Below are 17,682 nucleotides of genomic sequence, written 5' to 3'. Positions count from 1 at the left end.
CCATTTATTTTGGCTCATTAACGAGTGAAACGGCCATTGTGTTTTGGGCCTCCACGTACACTAGCCACGAACCAGGCCTGCAACGTTTTATTTGGTTTTAAGTAATTTTGAGTTTGCCGGCTTTAGGTGTGTGTGTGTGTGTATGTGGGCCCACATATGATATTGGTTGTGACTTTATACAAAGGGGTTCGAGTCAGTTAAATGTTGAAGACCGTTTAATGTAATTGTATTTGTTTTTTCTATCTTTTGATCAAAACTAATAGTTTTAAGTAAATCTGTTCATATTGTTTCTTAAAACTTGAGTGCCGTGAGTTTGTTTATAGCTTATAGATAAATAGAAACCATTTCATTTGAAAAGTGTGTTTACAGGTTTTTTGATTAAAACTCTTGGAGAGACAGAAACTCTTAAAGGTGAGTTTTAAAAAGTGTGTTTCGAAATGTTTTATTGGTACTGTGTAACCTAAATCCAAGGCTTAAATTGACACTGACTTAATCAGGGTTAAAACATAGTGAATATAGCATAAGAACCCAAAAGCCCTACCCCTATTAATATTTCTATTTACGGGGAGCGCTACATATATATATATATATATATATATATATATATATAAGGTATAATGATCACAGCAAACTTGAGAAGGTTTCACTTCACATTATAAACTAATTTAAGAAACTTGCATGTTTAAAATTAAACCTCACAGGTTTGTTTAAACTTCACTGTAAATAAAAAAAAGTCTTAATGTAAAATAGAAATTAACCCCAGAGTGAACATGACACTGGAACTCAGTTAAAGATGAATGAATTAACCAGTTAATATTTAAATACACTGTAAAACACACAAAGTTAAAATAAAGAACTCTAAAATCTAAACTAGCTAGTTAGTAAAATCTGAAATATTAAGAAGCGGTTGCTCTCAGCCTGCATTTCAGTTCAGCAGCCAAACTACAGAGTTCTTCCCTTGGCTGTGTCATTTCCTCCTGTCTTACACCGCTGTCACTCTGCCAGGAACCAAATGCACCAATGTGAAATGGCACAAAGATTCTTGTATGCTTTATATGTTTGTACGAGTGAGCACACAATCCGCACTGAACTGTTGAGTCTGACAGACTTCATACCTTTTAGTTTCCTGTAGAAGATCAGAACTCCAACCAGAACCAGAAGAACCACAGAAACCAGACCTGCTACAACTGGAATGACGGAGGAGGAGAAAAGAGGAGGAGGAAGAGCTGTAGGAGAGATGATGAAGATGGTTCAGTCAGTTTATTATCAGGTCAGCAGATTAGTGCTGGTCCTTAAACAGGAAGCGATCTCAGTGTGCTGACCTCTGACCCTCAGAAAGCTCTGAGGAGATGATCCAAATGTATCAGTGGAACATGAGTAGAGACCTTCATCAGACTGCTGGATGTTAGTGATGGTGTGCTCTGATTTACGTCCAGATCCAACAACACTTCCATTAAAACGGAAATAAGCTGCGACTGTGTTACCATCCTTTTGTCTGCAAAGCAGGGTGATGTCACTTTCTGTTCTCACAGGAAGTGCAGGGATCTCCAGGATCAGAGAACCATCTGACCAACAAAGACACAAACAGAGTGATTCAGAGACAGAGTTCCACCAGAGAGACAGCTGGAAACATCTGTCTGTACCTGAAACACTGATGGAGACTTCATCGCTCTGCTGTCCAGAAGAGTTTTCACAGAAGTAACTTCCATCAGTGGAGACGGAGAGATACAGAACACAGAAGGAACTATTAACACTTTCAAAGCCTTTAGCTGCTCCACAGACCTCAGTGAGTCCTCCTCTGGTCCTCTTCACTGTCCATCCATCAACTGTCTGTCCATCATCAACACAGCTCAGAGACACTGAAGAAGATCCTCTGAAGAACTGCTGAAGGTTTGGACTGACAGACAGAGAGACTGGAGGACAGACACACAGAGTAAATGTGTTTGTTTTCTTGTTTGAGTCTCTCTGATTGTTTTCACTTCCATCAACTCACCTGCAGAAACAGTCAGTGCAGACAGCAGCAGCACACACACACCTGCAACAGGAGGGCAGAGGTCACTAAAGGTCAGAGGTCATTAGATATCAGATGAAACTTGGGAAATTAGTTTGATTATTGAGAATATAGCTTTAAGTAGGGATAGAACAGTTCATCTACTAATCAGAAGGTTGGTAGTTCGATCCCTGGCTGCTCCAGTCAAAGTCTATTTGGGCAAGATACTGAACCTGAGCTGCTCCTGATGCGTTCATGGGAGTCTGAATGGTAAATGGACTAGTTCTTATATAGCGCTTTTCTACTCAGACTGAGCACTCAAAGCGCTTTTGCCATGCACACCCATTCATACAAGCACATGATTAATTAAGCTAAGTGCTATTTTTAATTAGCTAACATTCAAACACATTCACACTCCTACGGTTGCGTCGGAGAGCAACTTGGGGTTAGGTATCTTGCCCAAGGATACATTGGCATGTAGCCTGGAGTAGCCGGGAATCGAACCTCTGACCTTCCAATCAGTAGGTGACCTGCTCTACCTACTGAGCTGAATGTGTGAGAATGTTAGACAAAGTGCTTAGGCATGGAAAAAAGTGTGACTGGGTGAATGAGACTTGTGGTAGTGTTTTTTTTTACAAGTTAATTTAGATGAACATTCTCAAAACTCCACAGTGAAAGCAAATTCATTTATACATGCATATTTTTTTTCAAGTAAATATATTGCTTTGTATCAAGCTGTTAATGTTATTATGGCTCCTTATTATGGTTCCTTATTGTGGTTCCTTAGCACCACCTGTTGCCTGGGGACATTAAATGGTGTGACACACCCCTGCTACATGTGTCACAGCTGCTGTGTTTCCCGCTCAGACGAGAGAAGCAGCTTGTGATGGTAAGATGTGTTCATCCACTCACTGCTGGTAAATTAAGCTAGCAGGTGAAAAGACTGTGTTAATCAGGAATAAACACTGAAAATATGTAGTTAATACATTAGGAATGATGAAAGATGTCATTAATAGGTTTGCGTCTGTTTCCAGCCTGTGAAATAATAGCTTTTAAATCGTTTATATTCACTGTGTTTCTTTCATCCACATCTTACAGAGAGTGTAGCCCGGCTGTGTCCACCAAACCAATGCCCCTTGTTTCCTATTTTAAAGGGGATTGAAATAAAAGCTGTGGTGCCCAGAGCAAGTGTCCTCATCTCATTAGTGACCGATTCAGAACGCTACACTTTGATTGCTGTGATTACTTAGCAGCCACTGGTTACTAGGGAAAAATGTGTTTTCCCAACTGACAAGTAGTTTCTAGCATTTACTAAACAAAGTGGTATACAACACTGGAACACAAACTTACATGAGAGATAGCTAGAATCTGCTAACAACCAAATAAATTGCAAGGAGCTTTTCAGGTGTGTGTTAACACAACGACACAATCTGCCCACGAGTGCACATCCCACCAAAATCACACCAAGGTCAGACAAAATGCTCCAAAAAATCCCCTCAAAAACCCAAGAGCACCACCTCAGACTCTATTGCCCTCAGTTATAATATGTTAGTGGTTAAAGTTCAAGTTCAGTCTTTTTCTAATTGTACCGTCAAGTAAGGCGTGTTGGAAGGGTTGCTGTCTCTAAAAAGAACATTGCAGCACAGCTAAGGTTTCCAACGCTGCATCTGAACCAACCACAAGATTTCTGGTACAGTGAGCCTCATTCACTAGTATTTGCATAGAAACGTTCTCACACTGTGTAAACAGCAAAAAACAAAACCGTGTACACAAATTACCATCTGATTCATTTAACTTGTACCTGTTTTTCTTGCCATTTTGTGTAAGTTGGTAATTCAAAATCAATCTAAACAAACAATAAAACAATAGGCTGACCTTTCCAGAGTTTTTTCCACTGCAGTGTTTTGAGCTGAAATAATAGAGGTTCTGAATATCACTAAGACAACAGCTTCCACCAGACATTGCAACAGCTTCCACCTGGTCCTGCAAGAGCTACCATCAGCCTAGCAGCAGCCACCACCAGGCTCTGCAACATCTACCACCTACCCAACAGCAGCGACCACGGGGCCCTACAGGACCTTATTTAATGAGCTGTGTTTCTGCCTCCACATCTGCAGGGCCAGAAAATACTTCACACCTCTTGAACTTGCCGAAGCTATCTGGTGCAGGTTTTATTCCTACTCAGTTTCAATGCAGCCTTCATCCTGTTCATCAGAAAATTTCTTTTTAACTGATTAAAAAAATGATACTAAAATACTAAAATACTAAAAAAAAGAAAAAAAAAACCCTCAGGCCTAGATGGAGTTGCCCCATTCTTTTTTAAACAGTCACCCAGATTATTGCAAGAACATTGACAACAATTTCAATCTCTCTCTTTTAACTGCAGAAATTACTGCTGATTGGAAAGCCTCTATTGTTCATCCAATTTTTAAGGGTGTTAATCAAGTTGATGTTAACTGCTATAGACCTATGTCCATTCATATATATCCAGTGGCCAGTCTGGTTTCTGTTCAGGGCATGGCTTTGACTACGGAGAGCCATTTCATTTAGAATTAAATAAATAAATAAATACTGCTATTGATAAATTATTAATAAATATTTCATGAAATAAATAAATATCCCCATAAAAAAAACCAAAATATTTTTAAAATAAATTTTTATCTTATTTTATTTTCATTTATTTCAAGATTTATTTACTTACTTCACAATTTATTTATTTCATAATGGAGTTTTATTTTGTGACATTTTTATTTCGTAAAGCTATTTCATGTATTTCAGTGACTTTTATTTTTTTAACCCTATTTTTCATTTGAAGCTCTTTTATTTCATGTTCTTATATTCAAATGAGAGGGCGGAGTTTTATCTGTGGGGGAGTGCTGGGCAGGATTGGCGGAGTGCATCTGCTTCGCAGAAACTGGTGTGCCTAGACCGGGACTTGGACCAGGTGTCTGCCGCGCTATCATTCTGTCAAGACGGTTAGCAGCTTCTCTCAACAAGTCCGAGTTGCTTCTGTTTTCAGACAGTGTAAATCAGTTGAATAAATTTAGAAAGATCAGAAACATTCTTCATGAAGGCCACCAAAAAATTGGCATCAATTATTTTCTTCTTCTCTTGCCTCTTCTCCTGTTCAATATTTTGCAAGCTATTTCCTGGTTTACTCCTCCGGGTTGCTGACCCACAGATAAAACTCCGCCCCCTAATTCGAATATAAGAACATGAAATAAAAAGAGCTTTAAATGAAAAACGGGGTAAAAAAAACCTCACTGAAATACGTATAGTAGTTTTATAAAATAAATGTCTGAAAATAAAACTCTATTATAGAATAATTATGGCCAAGATGGCGCCGGTGAGGTCAGCAGCCGTCGTACCTGCTCCTACGCTTTGTTTGTCTATATTAGGTTTAGCTTTAATTCTGGACTTTATAATTCCGCCTGCTCTGTGTCATATCACGTATGACAGACAGACTCTTTTTAATATCAGAATACAGCACTCTGGCTGTATTCTGACACCTTTTTCTCCCGACCCGGCTTGGCCCCAGGAGATCCTGCGCCAGTGGGCCAGCTCAAACAAAGGACGGCGCGGAGCACCCAGGTCACGGACAAGGCCCCGAGGGAAAAGAGCCGGCGTAAGAGAGAGGCTGAGGCGTAGAGCGCACCAAACGCCACTGCCGAGCATCCTGTTGGCTAATGTCCAGTCACTGGATAACAAGCTGGACGAACTCAGGGCCAGGATACAGTTTCAGAGGGACATAAGGGACTGCAACATCATCTGTCTCACGGAGACATGGCTGACCCCCCTCATACCGGACCACGCCGTACAGCCGTCGGAGTTCTTCAGTGTTCATCGCACGGACAGAACGAGTGAGTCTGGAAAATCACGAGGAGGAGGTGTGTGCCTAATGATTAATAACAACTGGTGTGACAGTACAAATGTCGTCCCTCTGAAACAATCATGTTCGCCTAACCTGGAGCTCCTAACCCTGAAATGCCGCCCCCACTACCTGCCCCGCGAGTTCACTTCGATCATCTTCAGCACCGTCTATATTCCACCTCAGGCGGACACAAACACTGCACTATCCGAGCTACATGAGGCTATTTCCACCTATCAGGCTAACCAGCGTGATGCGGCTCTCATCGTAGCCGGGGACTTTAACAGTGCAAACTTGAAAAAGGTGATACCGGAGTTTACTCAACACATAGACTGCCCCACCAGAGGAGAGAGGACCCTAGACCCCTGCTACTCTCCATTCAAAGAGGGCTACAAAGCAAAGCCTCTTCCGCCCTTTGGGAAGTCCGATCACACCGCTGTCCTTCTCATGCCGAAATACAAACAAAGGCTCAGGCAGGAACCCCCTGCTGTGAGAGAAGTGACACAGTGGTCTGATCAAACAGAGGCCGCTCTGCAGGGTGCGTTGGATTCAACCGACTGGGACATGTTTCGCAGCAGCGCGGGCGGAGACATCGAGGAGTTTACGGAAACTGTTGTGGGATTTATTGGGAAAGTTGTTGATGACACTTCACTTAGGAGGACTATCAGGACTTTTCCCAACCAGAAGCCGTGGGTGGATAAATCTGTCCGCGACGCCCTGAGGTCCCGCACCGTTGCCTACAACTCCGGCCTCGCCTCTGGGAACATGGAGGACTACAAGGTTGCATCATACAACGTCCGCAGAGCGGTGAAAGAGGCTAAACATCGCTACGGCCGCAGACTGGAACAGCAACTACAACAGTCTGACTCCAGGGGACTGTGGCAGGGACTACGCACCATCACGGACTACAAAGCACCACACACACACCCGGTGAGTGCCGACGCTTCTCTGGCTGATGAACTCAACAACTTCTTTGCGCGCTTCGAGTCGGGAAGCCGACAGCCCGCTGCGCTCCCGGCCGGAGGGGCGGAGACACTCACTGTGACGGAGCGCGACGTGAGGAGGGCGTTTAGACGTGTAAACACCAGGAAAGCGGCTGGACCAGACGGTATTAGTGGACGTGTCCTTAAGACCTGCGCTGACCAGCTGGCACCTGTGTTTACACTGATATTCAACCTCTCACTGAAACTGTGTGTGATTCCCACCTGCTTTAAAAAGTCCATCATAGTCCCTGTCCCAAAGAAACCACACCCCAGCAGCCCCAATGACTTCAGGCCCATAGCGCTCCCCTCTGTGGTGATGAAGTGTTTTGAGAGACTCATCAAGACATTCATCACCTCCTCACTGCCCACCACCCTCGCCCCACTACAGTTCGCATACCGGCCAGACAGATCCACAGACGACGCCATATCCTTCCTCCTCCACAAGACCCTTTCACACATAGACACTGGTAAGGGGAACTATGTGAGAGTGCTGTTTGTAGATTACAGCTCAGCATTCAACACCATAGTTCCCTCCAGGCTGGTCTCTAAGCTGCTGGACCTGGGCCTGGGCCCATCCCTGTGCAGGTGGGTTCACAGCTTCCTGACCAGCAGACCACAGGTGGTACGAGTGGGTCACCTCACCTCATCCTCCCTCACCCTCAACACTGGATCCCCCCAAGGCTGTGTGCTCAGCCCTCTGCTGTACTCACTGTACACCCATGACTGCGAGGCCACGTCAGAGTCCAACGTCATCATCAAGTTTGCTGACGACACTGCTGTTGTGGGACTAATCTCTCACAATGAGGAGACAGCCTACAGGAGAGAGGTCTCCCGCCTGGAGAACTGGTGCCAGGAGAACCACCTCCTGCTCAACGTCAGCAAAACGAAGGAACTGATTGTGGACTTCAGCAGGAAGCAGCAGAGGGACTACCATCCACTTTTCATCAGTGGTGCTGAGGTGGAAAGAGTGGACACTTTCAAATACCTGGGAGTGACCATCTCACAGGACCTGTCCTGGACTCATCACATAAACATCACTGTGAAGAAGGCCAGACAGCGTCTCTACCTCCTCAGGCGGCTGAGAGACTTCAAGCTCCCACTCAAGGTGCTCAGGAACTTTTACACCTGCACCATCGAGAGCATCATGCGTGGGAGCATCACCACCTGGATGGGAAACTGCACCAAGCAGGACTTCATGGCCCTAAAAAGGGTGGTTCGTTCAGCTGAACGGACCATCAGAACCACCCTCCCCAACCTGCAGGACATTTACACCAAGCAGTGCAGGCTGAGGGCCACGAAGATCCTAAAACAGCCCAGCCACCCCGGACACACTCTCTTCTCCCTGCTCCCATCAGGCCGGCGTTACCGCTGCCTGAGGACTAAGACTGAAAGGTTGAAGAAGAGTTTTTACCCACAAGCCATCCGTCTGCTCAACTCTGAGCCCTAACTGGACCATTATTGCACAATGTAAATATTATAATTTATAATCTATAATTCCATGTAAAAGTGTGTATAGTGTATAGTATATAGAGTATAGTGTATAGTGTGAATTACTTATTTTTATTTTTTATTCTTCTTATTTATATGTGTGTGTATATATGTTTGCAGGTACAAAATACATTTCACTGTGAATTGTACTGTGTATAACTGTGCATGTGACAAATAATCACTATCTTATCTTATCTTATCTTAAATAAATTGTGAAATAAATTAAAACAAAATAAGATAAAAATTTTATTTTAAAAATATTTTGTTCTATTTCATGGGCATATTATTTCATGGAATATTTATTAACAATTTATCAATAGTAGCATCTATTTATTCATTTATTTAATTTTGAATGAAACGGCTCTCCATATTTGACTCTGTTGATCATGTAATCCTAAGATTAGACCATATTGGAATTTCGGTCAGTCACTGAAATTGTTTTCTAATTATTCGTTTAAATGGTCACAGCAAGTAAAGACTGATTCTGATTTGCAGTCACTTTCTGTTCTTGATGTTGTGCCTCAGGGCTCAGTTCTTATTATTAATGACTTTAAATGTTAAGGAAAACAATGTTTGTTTGTTTTTTTTTATTTATATAAAAGGGACAACACACATCAATGAACATAACAATGTAAATATGCCAGAATTAGCCAAAAAAGGCTACTTTTCATCTGTAGTCCCTGGCAGGTCAGACAAAAACATCAGACAACAAACAACAAATCTAAATCTAAACAACAGAAGCAATAAAAAAGCATCAAGTTACACGTAAAAAAGATTACACATAAAGACCCACAATACAAAAGCAGATATAAAACATACACCATTATTTACAGCATATTAAAATCAAATTAATGATCACAGATCTGATTCCTCTTTAGCCATTGCTTAAGATAACTTTGAAATTTGTCAAAGGTGGTGAATTCTCTTATTACAGTCGTAATATCATTCCAAATCTCACCCCATGACTGATAACACCTGTTTGCTAAATGTTGTATACCTAAAAGGCATTGAACAATCACCTCTAATAAAGGCTCTAGTTAATCTTCCTATAATATTTGATTTTAGCATGATGAACTCACCCAATGAAAGTGGCGCAAGCCCATGAAAAATTTTATTAATAGAACAAGCAAACTTGATTTTTTTTTTTAATTTTCAGAACTTAAAATGTTATATTTCTGAAGTATAGGACAATGATGAAAAGAAAGGGGCTTTCTGTCTAACACTTTTAAAGACTCCTTAAATAAAGATTCTATTGATTTTAAAATAGTACTGCTTGTCAATGACCAGTTAGTAAAACAGTATCCCATGTGAGAAAAAAAAAATCATAGAATAGAGAAACATTTTGGCTGCATTTTCCGGCAGTGATGGTCTGATTTGCTTAAAGTTGTGTAAGTTAAATTTAATGATCTTAGATATATTTTTAACATGATTCTTAAATGATAAAGTAGAATCTATCATAATGCCAAGATATTTAACTTCATTTACAATCTGAAGCTCTTCTTCCAGGAAAACATTTGAAGATGTTCTTGATTGTGGTCTTTTTGAGAATTTAATACAAACTGTTTTCTTTACATTAAGCAGTAGACATGACCTGGTAAGCCACGCTTGAATACAATTCATAGCTTTTGTCAGTTTTTTCGAAACTTCCATATCAGTCCTTGGTCGTGTAAAAATATCATCATCTGCATACAACTGAGTATTGACATCTGAACAAATATTTGGTAAGTCATTAATATATAAAGAAAATAAACTGGTCCAAGTATGGACCCTTGAGGTACTCCAACTTTACAATCAAGGTAAGTCATGTGGTTTGGCCATGGGAATGGTACCTCCTCAACCTTGATGGATTTTATCACTATAAAGGGTGATACTTTAGAACAGCTTATAAATACTTAGGAATATGGTTTGATCCTGCTTTATCTTTTTCACATCATATTAATGTGTTGCAATCGAACGTCAAAGTGGGACTTGGTTACTTGTACAGAAATCGTTCTTCTTTTACCTTGACTGCAAAATGTATCATTGTTGAAAAAAAAAACAAAAAAACTATCCTCCATTTATTTGATTATGGAGATACAGTATATAGACATGCATGTAAAGGGACTCTTCATAAGGTGGATACAATTTATCATTCTTCAATTTGTTTTGTCACAAATGCTTTTTTTTTTCCACACATCATTGTCGGAAATGACTGTTTCATTTCCCATTTTTAAGAGCATTTGAAAAATGTTCTTAAGGCTATTTGTAGATGCTTTGCTGAGTGAGGTTATTGTGATTTTATGATTATCATTTGTAGTGTACTGTTTTGTAATTCATTGTTCTGTATTGTTTGATTCTCTCTATTTCATTCCCCTCAAAAGGCTTTGCCTTTGGCCAGGCCAAAGTTGTAAATATGAAATTGTTTTTAATCTGTTTTCCAGGTTAAATATAGTTTTAAATTAAATATCACTGAGACATTGGTAGTAGTAGGAGTAGTATTAGCAGTAATACAGTTACTATCACTTCATCAGTCCTTTTGGACGAAGACCAAAGTGGAGATGCTTGGCCATAAAATGCAGCACCATGTTTGGAGAAAACCAAAATCAGCATATCAGCACAAACACCTCAGACGAGCTGTCCACGATGGTGTAGCGCTGAGGATTTGGACACCTTGCAGTCAGTGAGTTATGAACTGCTATGTATAGTATTATAGAGTCAAATATCAAATATGGGCCATCTGTCCCACAGCTAAAGCTTGGCCTAAATTTGGTCAATGCAACAGGTCCATGATCCCAAGCACAGCAGCAAATCTCCAGCAGAACCATTGAAAAAGAATCAGAATACTGCAATGGCCCAGAGTCTAGACCTCAACCTGCTGTGATGGGATCTTAACAGAGCTGCGCATGAAGGAATGCTGCAAACCTCAAAGAACTGAAGTAATGTTGTAAAGAAGAGACAGAGTTCCTCCACAACAATGTAAGAGATTCATAAAGTTATACAGAAAACCATCACTGCAACTTATTGCTGCTAAATGTGGATCTACAAGCTACTGAATCATTTTTCACAGGACTGCAGCATGTCCTTTCTTTATATATCTAGCTAATCTCGAACCATGGTGTATCTCAGTCTATCTCTTATGGTAAAAAGTATGTAATCAGCATTAGAATCTAAAGGAGACCCTACAACTGGGTTCTAAGAATTACCATGGTTCTCATTTCCTGTAGTGCAGACAGAAAAAGGCAGTGCCACCACAAATGATTACAGGAACTATGAAAAGGTTACTGTGGTGTTAAAGCACAAAGAAGTTGTGTCCTTGTTCTCTCATTAATAATACACACAAACACACAATAAGACCTCCAGCTGTGTCACATTATCACGTTAGCTTTCGCTGACATTACATTCACTGACTGAGTAGCTTTGAATGGGGACCTGCTGTATTTGGATCCTGCAGCTTGTGTAAATGAAGAAGGTGAGTCAGATTTAGTTCATAAAGCTGACACATCCCAATCATTACCATGTTTTAATCAACAAACACTCACACTGACTCAAATCTACACTTTGTTTTATTACAAGTTTAGTATCTTTGTGGCTAGGAGCAGACACTTTCTGTGATCTCTGCTGATTTACTGACTCTTACCCAAGGAGTAGCAGTAACTGGTCTGAGTGTTGGACTGTCTCACAGTTACAGGTCAGAGGTAAACTGTGGGGACTATAATCAGCAGCTGAGGCTCAGACTGTGTTTTAGCTCAGTCTTTGTGCTGCTGTGAATCACTCTCTGCTGGAAATGTGTGTTTTCCTCTACAAAGGTGTGTTAGAGCTGGAATGAATGGATTAATGAGAGTAGGAAGACGAGGATTGACTCACCAAGGAGCAGAGAAACAGATGCAGCCTTCATGTTGTCTGGATGATGACTAAATGAACTCTGGCCAACAGAGCGATGACTTCAGCTACAGCATCTTCACTTCCCTGTTCACACTCAGTGTCACTGGCTGCACCCTGCATAAGCCTGCTGCTATTATAATGGTATGTTTGCCTTAATGGAGTTCAGTGTGGTTTAGAATTTCTGTATGATGGTGAGACCGCAGCAGGTTGATTTAGATATGGTGGGTACGGTTTCTGATGTGATGTAGAAATATTAGTCATCACTTTTTCTTGTGTCTGATCCATTTAGTTTTATTTTCTGTCTTTGTCTGTTTCTTTTTTTTGATAGTCTCTGCCTCACCCTCATTGGTTGCACTTTTGTCTTTGTTGCTCTTGTGTATTTATAGTTTGTCGTGTTCTTGTTAGATCCCATTCTGTCAGTTTTCCTTGTTCCTTGTGTGAACTCAAATTCTCTGTGTTCATCTGGATTCTAGTTTTAATAGTGTATGCCATGTAGACATTGTTTTGTTCTGTAATACTTCAAATGTTGTATCCCTACCTCCTCAGTCTGGCATTTGGGTTCCTAGTTGTCATAAAAAAGATCCATCCATTTTCTTCCGCTTGTCCAGAGTTGGGTTGTGGGGGCAGCAGTCAAAGCATAGAAGCCCAGACCTCGCTTTCATCCAGACCTTACCTTCACCAGCTCATTCAAAGGGACCCCAAGGTGTTCCCAGGCCAGCCGAGAGATATAATCTCTTCAGCGTGTCCTGGGTCTGCCCTGGGGCCTTTTCCCAGTAGGACATGCCCAGAACACCTCACCCAAGGAGGATGTTCACCCAGGAGGCATCCTAGTCAGATACACAAACCACTTCAACTGGCTCCATTCATTGTGGAAGAGCAGTGGGTCTCCTTTGAGCCCCTCCCGAATGGCTGCACTTCTCACCGTATCTCTAAGGGAGAGGCCAGCCTCCCTTTGGAGGAAGGTCATTTCTGCTGCTTGTATTCACGATTTTATTCTTTCGGTCACTACCCAAAACTCGTGACCATAGGTGAGGATAGGGATATAGATTGACCGGTAAATTGAAAGCTTTGCTTTTACAACAACTCCCTCTTCACCGCAACAGACCGGTGTAGCGTCCACATCACTGCAGACGCAGCCCTGATCCATCTGTCAATCTCCTGTTACTTTCTTCTTTCACTCGTGAAAAAGACCTCAAGATACTTAAACTCCTCCACCTGGGGCAGCAACTTGTCCCTGAGGTGGAGTGGGCACTCCACCATTTCCTGGCTGAGAACCATGGCCTTAGAGGTGCTGATTCTCATGCCAGCTGCTTCACACTGGGCTGCGAACTATTCCACACTCAGGTGGAGGCCACCACCTGATGAAGACAACAGAACCACATCATCCGCAAAGAGCAGAGAAGAAATTCTGAGGCCACCCAGGTGGAAGCCTTCTGGCACCTGGTTAAGCCTAGAAATTCTGTCCATAAAAATTATGAACATAATCAGTGACAAAGGGCAGCCCTGGCAAAATCCAGCACCCACAGGAAACGAGTAAGACTTATTGCCGGCTAGATGGACCAAGCTCTCACTGTGGTTGTGCAGGGACTGAATGGCCCACAACAACGGGGCAGATTTGGTCCTGGTGCAACGTGCAGTTATGGACATCCTTATGTTTGAACAGCGTGTTTATTTTGGGCAAACTGTGGTTTACACAGAAGTCCAATAACTAACCACCATTTGGGTTCAGATCGGGCAGGCCGTTACTTCCAGTCACGCCCCTACAGGTCTCACTGTCATTGTCCATGTGAGTACTGTAGTCGCCCAGCAAGACATTCAAGTCACTGGATGGAGAGCCCTCGAGCACCACGCCTAGCGACTCCAAGAAGGGTGGGTACTCTGAACTGTCATTTGGCACATGAGCTCAAACAACAGTCAGCAATCATTCCCCAGCCCAAAGGCACAGAGAAGCAACTCTCTTGTCTAACAGTGAAAACTCCAACAGGCAGCAAGCTGGGGGATAAAAGAATAACATACCATACCACTTCATTCATAAAGCACTTTGAAAACAACAACAGGGCTGTACAATAACATAAACCATAAAAGACAAACACAGGCCGAGGGCATAGAGAAATAAAAACACAACAGAGGTGTAAAAAGTGAAAAGAAAGAAGTAAGAACTACAAAAAGTATCTTTTTTTTTAGCCTGTCATGTCTGGCAGTTTTCACTATCAGAATGATGATCCGAATGCACTGTTGTACCAAACATATTTGCTTTTACAAGAAGAGCTCTATAAGTTTTCTATAAGCTAGAGGTAGATACACATACATACACATATTCACATATCCATACACATGCATATACATATACACACAATCTTGCTGTGGTTTGTAGTAATGTGTGTGTGCCTCTGTCATGGCATGTACTCAGTAATGAGGGCAAGAAGCCACAACCATGCCCTTCCAGATCCAGAGGCAAACAGGGGAAGACCCAGGGGACCTGGGCCATCCATGGCCCACCAGGAACTCAGAATTGCCAAGGACACACATCCTGATGGCAACCACGTGCACACCCCAGAGGAAGAAGGAGGGAGATCCCAGACGGAGCCCCCACGGTCAAAGGGCAAGAGCCCAGAGAGCCAGAGGCAAGGAACAGAAAGCTTCAAATCAGAAGTGCCTGACTCCGTGGTATAATTCACAAACGCACAGCTTAAAGCAGATAACCCGAAAGCTGGAGAGGGAATGATGTCTCACTAAATTAGAAGATGCTCATTTAGCCTGGAAAAAGAGTTTGTTGCTCTATAAAAAAGCCCTCCATAAAGCTAGGACATCTTACTATTCATCATTAATTGAAGAAAATAAGAACAACCCCAGGTTTGTTTTCAGCACTGTAGCCAGGCTGACAAAGAGTCAGAGCTCTGTAGAGCCGAGTATTCCTTTCACTTTAACCCCTTAACTGGCAGCAAAAAAATCACCTGACAAAAACTACATAACGCCTTCTGGTCATTATTGGCTCTGAACAACCCATTTCATAGCCTATTAATCGGCTGCGTCTGGTCCGCGGGCCGAATGAAGTGCATTTATATGGCAGGCTAGACCCGCCCATTTTGACTGACACCTCATTCGGCCAATCATGTTAAGAAATGGGTTTCCCAGAGCCAATAATACTCAGAGGGCGTCACGTAGCTTTGTCAGGTGATTTGGTGCAGCCAGTTACATGATTGGCCGAATGACGTGTCAATAAAAATGGGAGGGTCTAGCCTGCCATATAAAAGGGACTACAAACGGCCCCTCACCGGGCCCTTGCCAGTTAAGGGGCTACCTAGTAGTGACTTCATGGATTTCTTTACAAATAACATTTTGGACATTAGAAAAAATTTTATTCATAACCATCTCAAAGATTTATCTTCATGTTCGGCTGCTTTCAGCACTGCTGGTATTTGTTTAGACTCTTTTGCTCCAGTTGATCTTTCAGAGTTAACTTCAATAGTTACTTCCTCCAAACCAGCAACATGTTTATTAGATCCCATTCCTACTAGACTGTTCAAAGAAGTCTTTCCCATTATTGATGCTTCTATCTTAAAAATGATCAATCTGTCTTTATTAGTTGGCTATGTACCACAGACCTTCAAGGTGGCTGTAATTAAACCGCTACTTAAAAAGCCATCACTGACCCAGCTGTCTTAGCTAATTATAGGCCAATCTCCAACTTTCCTTTTCTCAGTAAAATCTTGGAAAGAGCAGTGACCACCCAACTGCAGCAATACATGGCTAACCATAACCTCTATGAACCTTTACAATCTGGCTTCAGAGCACACCGCAGCACTGAGACTGCACTCATTAAAGAACTAGTGATCTTCTTATTGCCACTGACTCTGGCCAAATCAGCATCCTCATCCTCCTTAACCTCTCTGCAGCTTTTGACACCATTTCTCACACCATCCTTCTTACCCAAATGTCCAGCCATCTTAGTCTCACTGGCACTGCAATCTCCTGGTTTCAGTCCTACCTCTCCAACTGTACACAGTTTGTCAAAGTAGGAGGCTCTTGCTCCACCTCTGCTCCAGTTCACCACGGCGAGACTTAAGGCTTGCCTTAAGGTTCTGTGCTTGGTCCCCTTCTCTTCACCATCTATATGCTTCCCCTTGGTCAGATCATCTGTCGCCATGGTCTCTGTTTTCATTCCTATGCTGATGACACTCAACTTTATCTTAGTACCAAACTCTCCTCTCAGCTCCCCCCTCAATCTCTTGTCAGTTGTCTGCATGAAATCAAGATCTGGATGTCATTTAATCTACTTAAGCTAAAGAGTAATAAAACAGAGCTCTTGGTTGTGGCCCCCAAAGTCTTACTTCAGAAATTCAGAGACCTCCTCATCAAAATAGATGTTTCCCTCATCTCACCATCACCATATGTTCACAACTTGGGTGTTGTCTTAGACTCCACACTTTCATTCAAGAATCATATTAAATCAGACACTAAAAAAAACCTTTTTCTACCTCATGAACATCTCTAGACTCCGGCCTCTACTTACTGATTCTGTAGCAGAGACCCTTATCCATGCCCTTGTCACCACTCGGCTGGACTACTGCAATTGGGTCTTGTTCGGGATCTCTGGCAAAGCCCTGGACAGGCTCCAGTATGTCCAGAATTGAGCTGCCAGACTTCTAACCCGCACTAAGGTCTGGCAACACATCACCCCCACCCTTACCGAGCTACTTTGGCTCCCAGTAAAGTCAAGTATTGTGTACAAGACACTTTAAGAAACTTAAAAAAATCATCTATTCAAAAAGGCCTTCAATTCCTAGTTTCCCTAGGAAGCTAGTGTTTCTTAATATTTCAGATTTAACTAACTAGCTAGTTTAGATTTTAGAGTTGTTTATTTTATCTTACTCTGTGTGTTTTACAGTGTATTTTAAGTATTATCTGGTTAATTCATTCATCTTTAGCTGAGTTCCAGTGTCATGTTCATTCTGGGCCTTATTTCTATTTTAAATGAAGGTTTTTTTTTTTGCTTTTGTTTTCTTACAGTGAAGTTCAAACAAGTAAAACCTGTGAGGTTTCACTTTAAACATGCACGTTTTTTTAAATTAGTTTATAATGTGAAGTGGAAACTTTCTGCACCTTGTCAACAGAAAGCAGACAGATGATGTGTAGATGTTGCATCTTGTGGTCACAGCGTATTGTGATCATTATACTTTATATGTATCTGTACTTGTGCTTTACTTTGTTTCTTTGTGGTTTGACCCACTGATGTCTTTTGTTAGTTCTAGCCACCTCCAGTGTTTCACCACAGGACATAAGGTAATGGTTCATCTCCACCCCCTCAAAAATCTTTTAAACATTCCTCAAAGTATTAGAATTAAAGTTAACCATCATCCTACCAACATATTTAACTTACATGCATTACAGACTGAGGTCTGTAGGCAACCCAAAAATCATGTTTTTATATATAAGAAAAATAGATCATTAGATTAATATATTATCATTATTATTGTAAAGTTAGAATTAAT

The 17,682-nt window shown here is 41.7% G+C and overlaps 1 protein-coding gene across 1 annotated transcript; it reads right to left on the bottom strand.

The window, feature by feature from the left end:
- Window positions 1-993: 993 nt before the first annotated feature.
- Window positions 994-16,337, bottom strand: LOC115775660 (uncharacterized). The gene is given in 6 exon segments (XM_030723131.1): window positions 994-998; window positions 1,116-1,565; window positions 1,644-1,913; window positions 1,994-2,035; window positions 13,955-14,073; window positions 15,988-16,337. Coding segments are annotated over 6 exon segments (1,236 nt in total).
- Between the last annotated feature and the right edge of the window lie 1,345 nt (window positions 16,338-17,682).

Source organism: Archocentrus centrarchus, unplaced genomic scaffold (genome assembly GCF_007364275.1).
Source record: "Archocentrus centrarchus isolate MPI-CPG fArcCen1 unplaced genomic scaffold, fArcCen1 scaffold_24_ctg1, whole genome shotgun sequence".
NCBI lineage: Eukaryota > Metazoa > Chordata > Actinopteri > Cichliformes > Cichlidae > Archocentrus > Archocentrus centrarchus.
The sequence above is the reverse complement of the archived record's forward strand: the minus strand, read 5'-3'. Positions and strand labels throughout refer to the sequence as shown.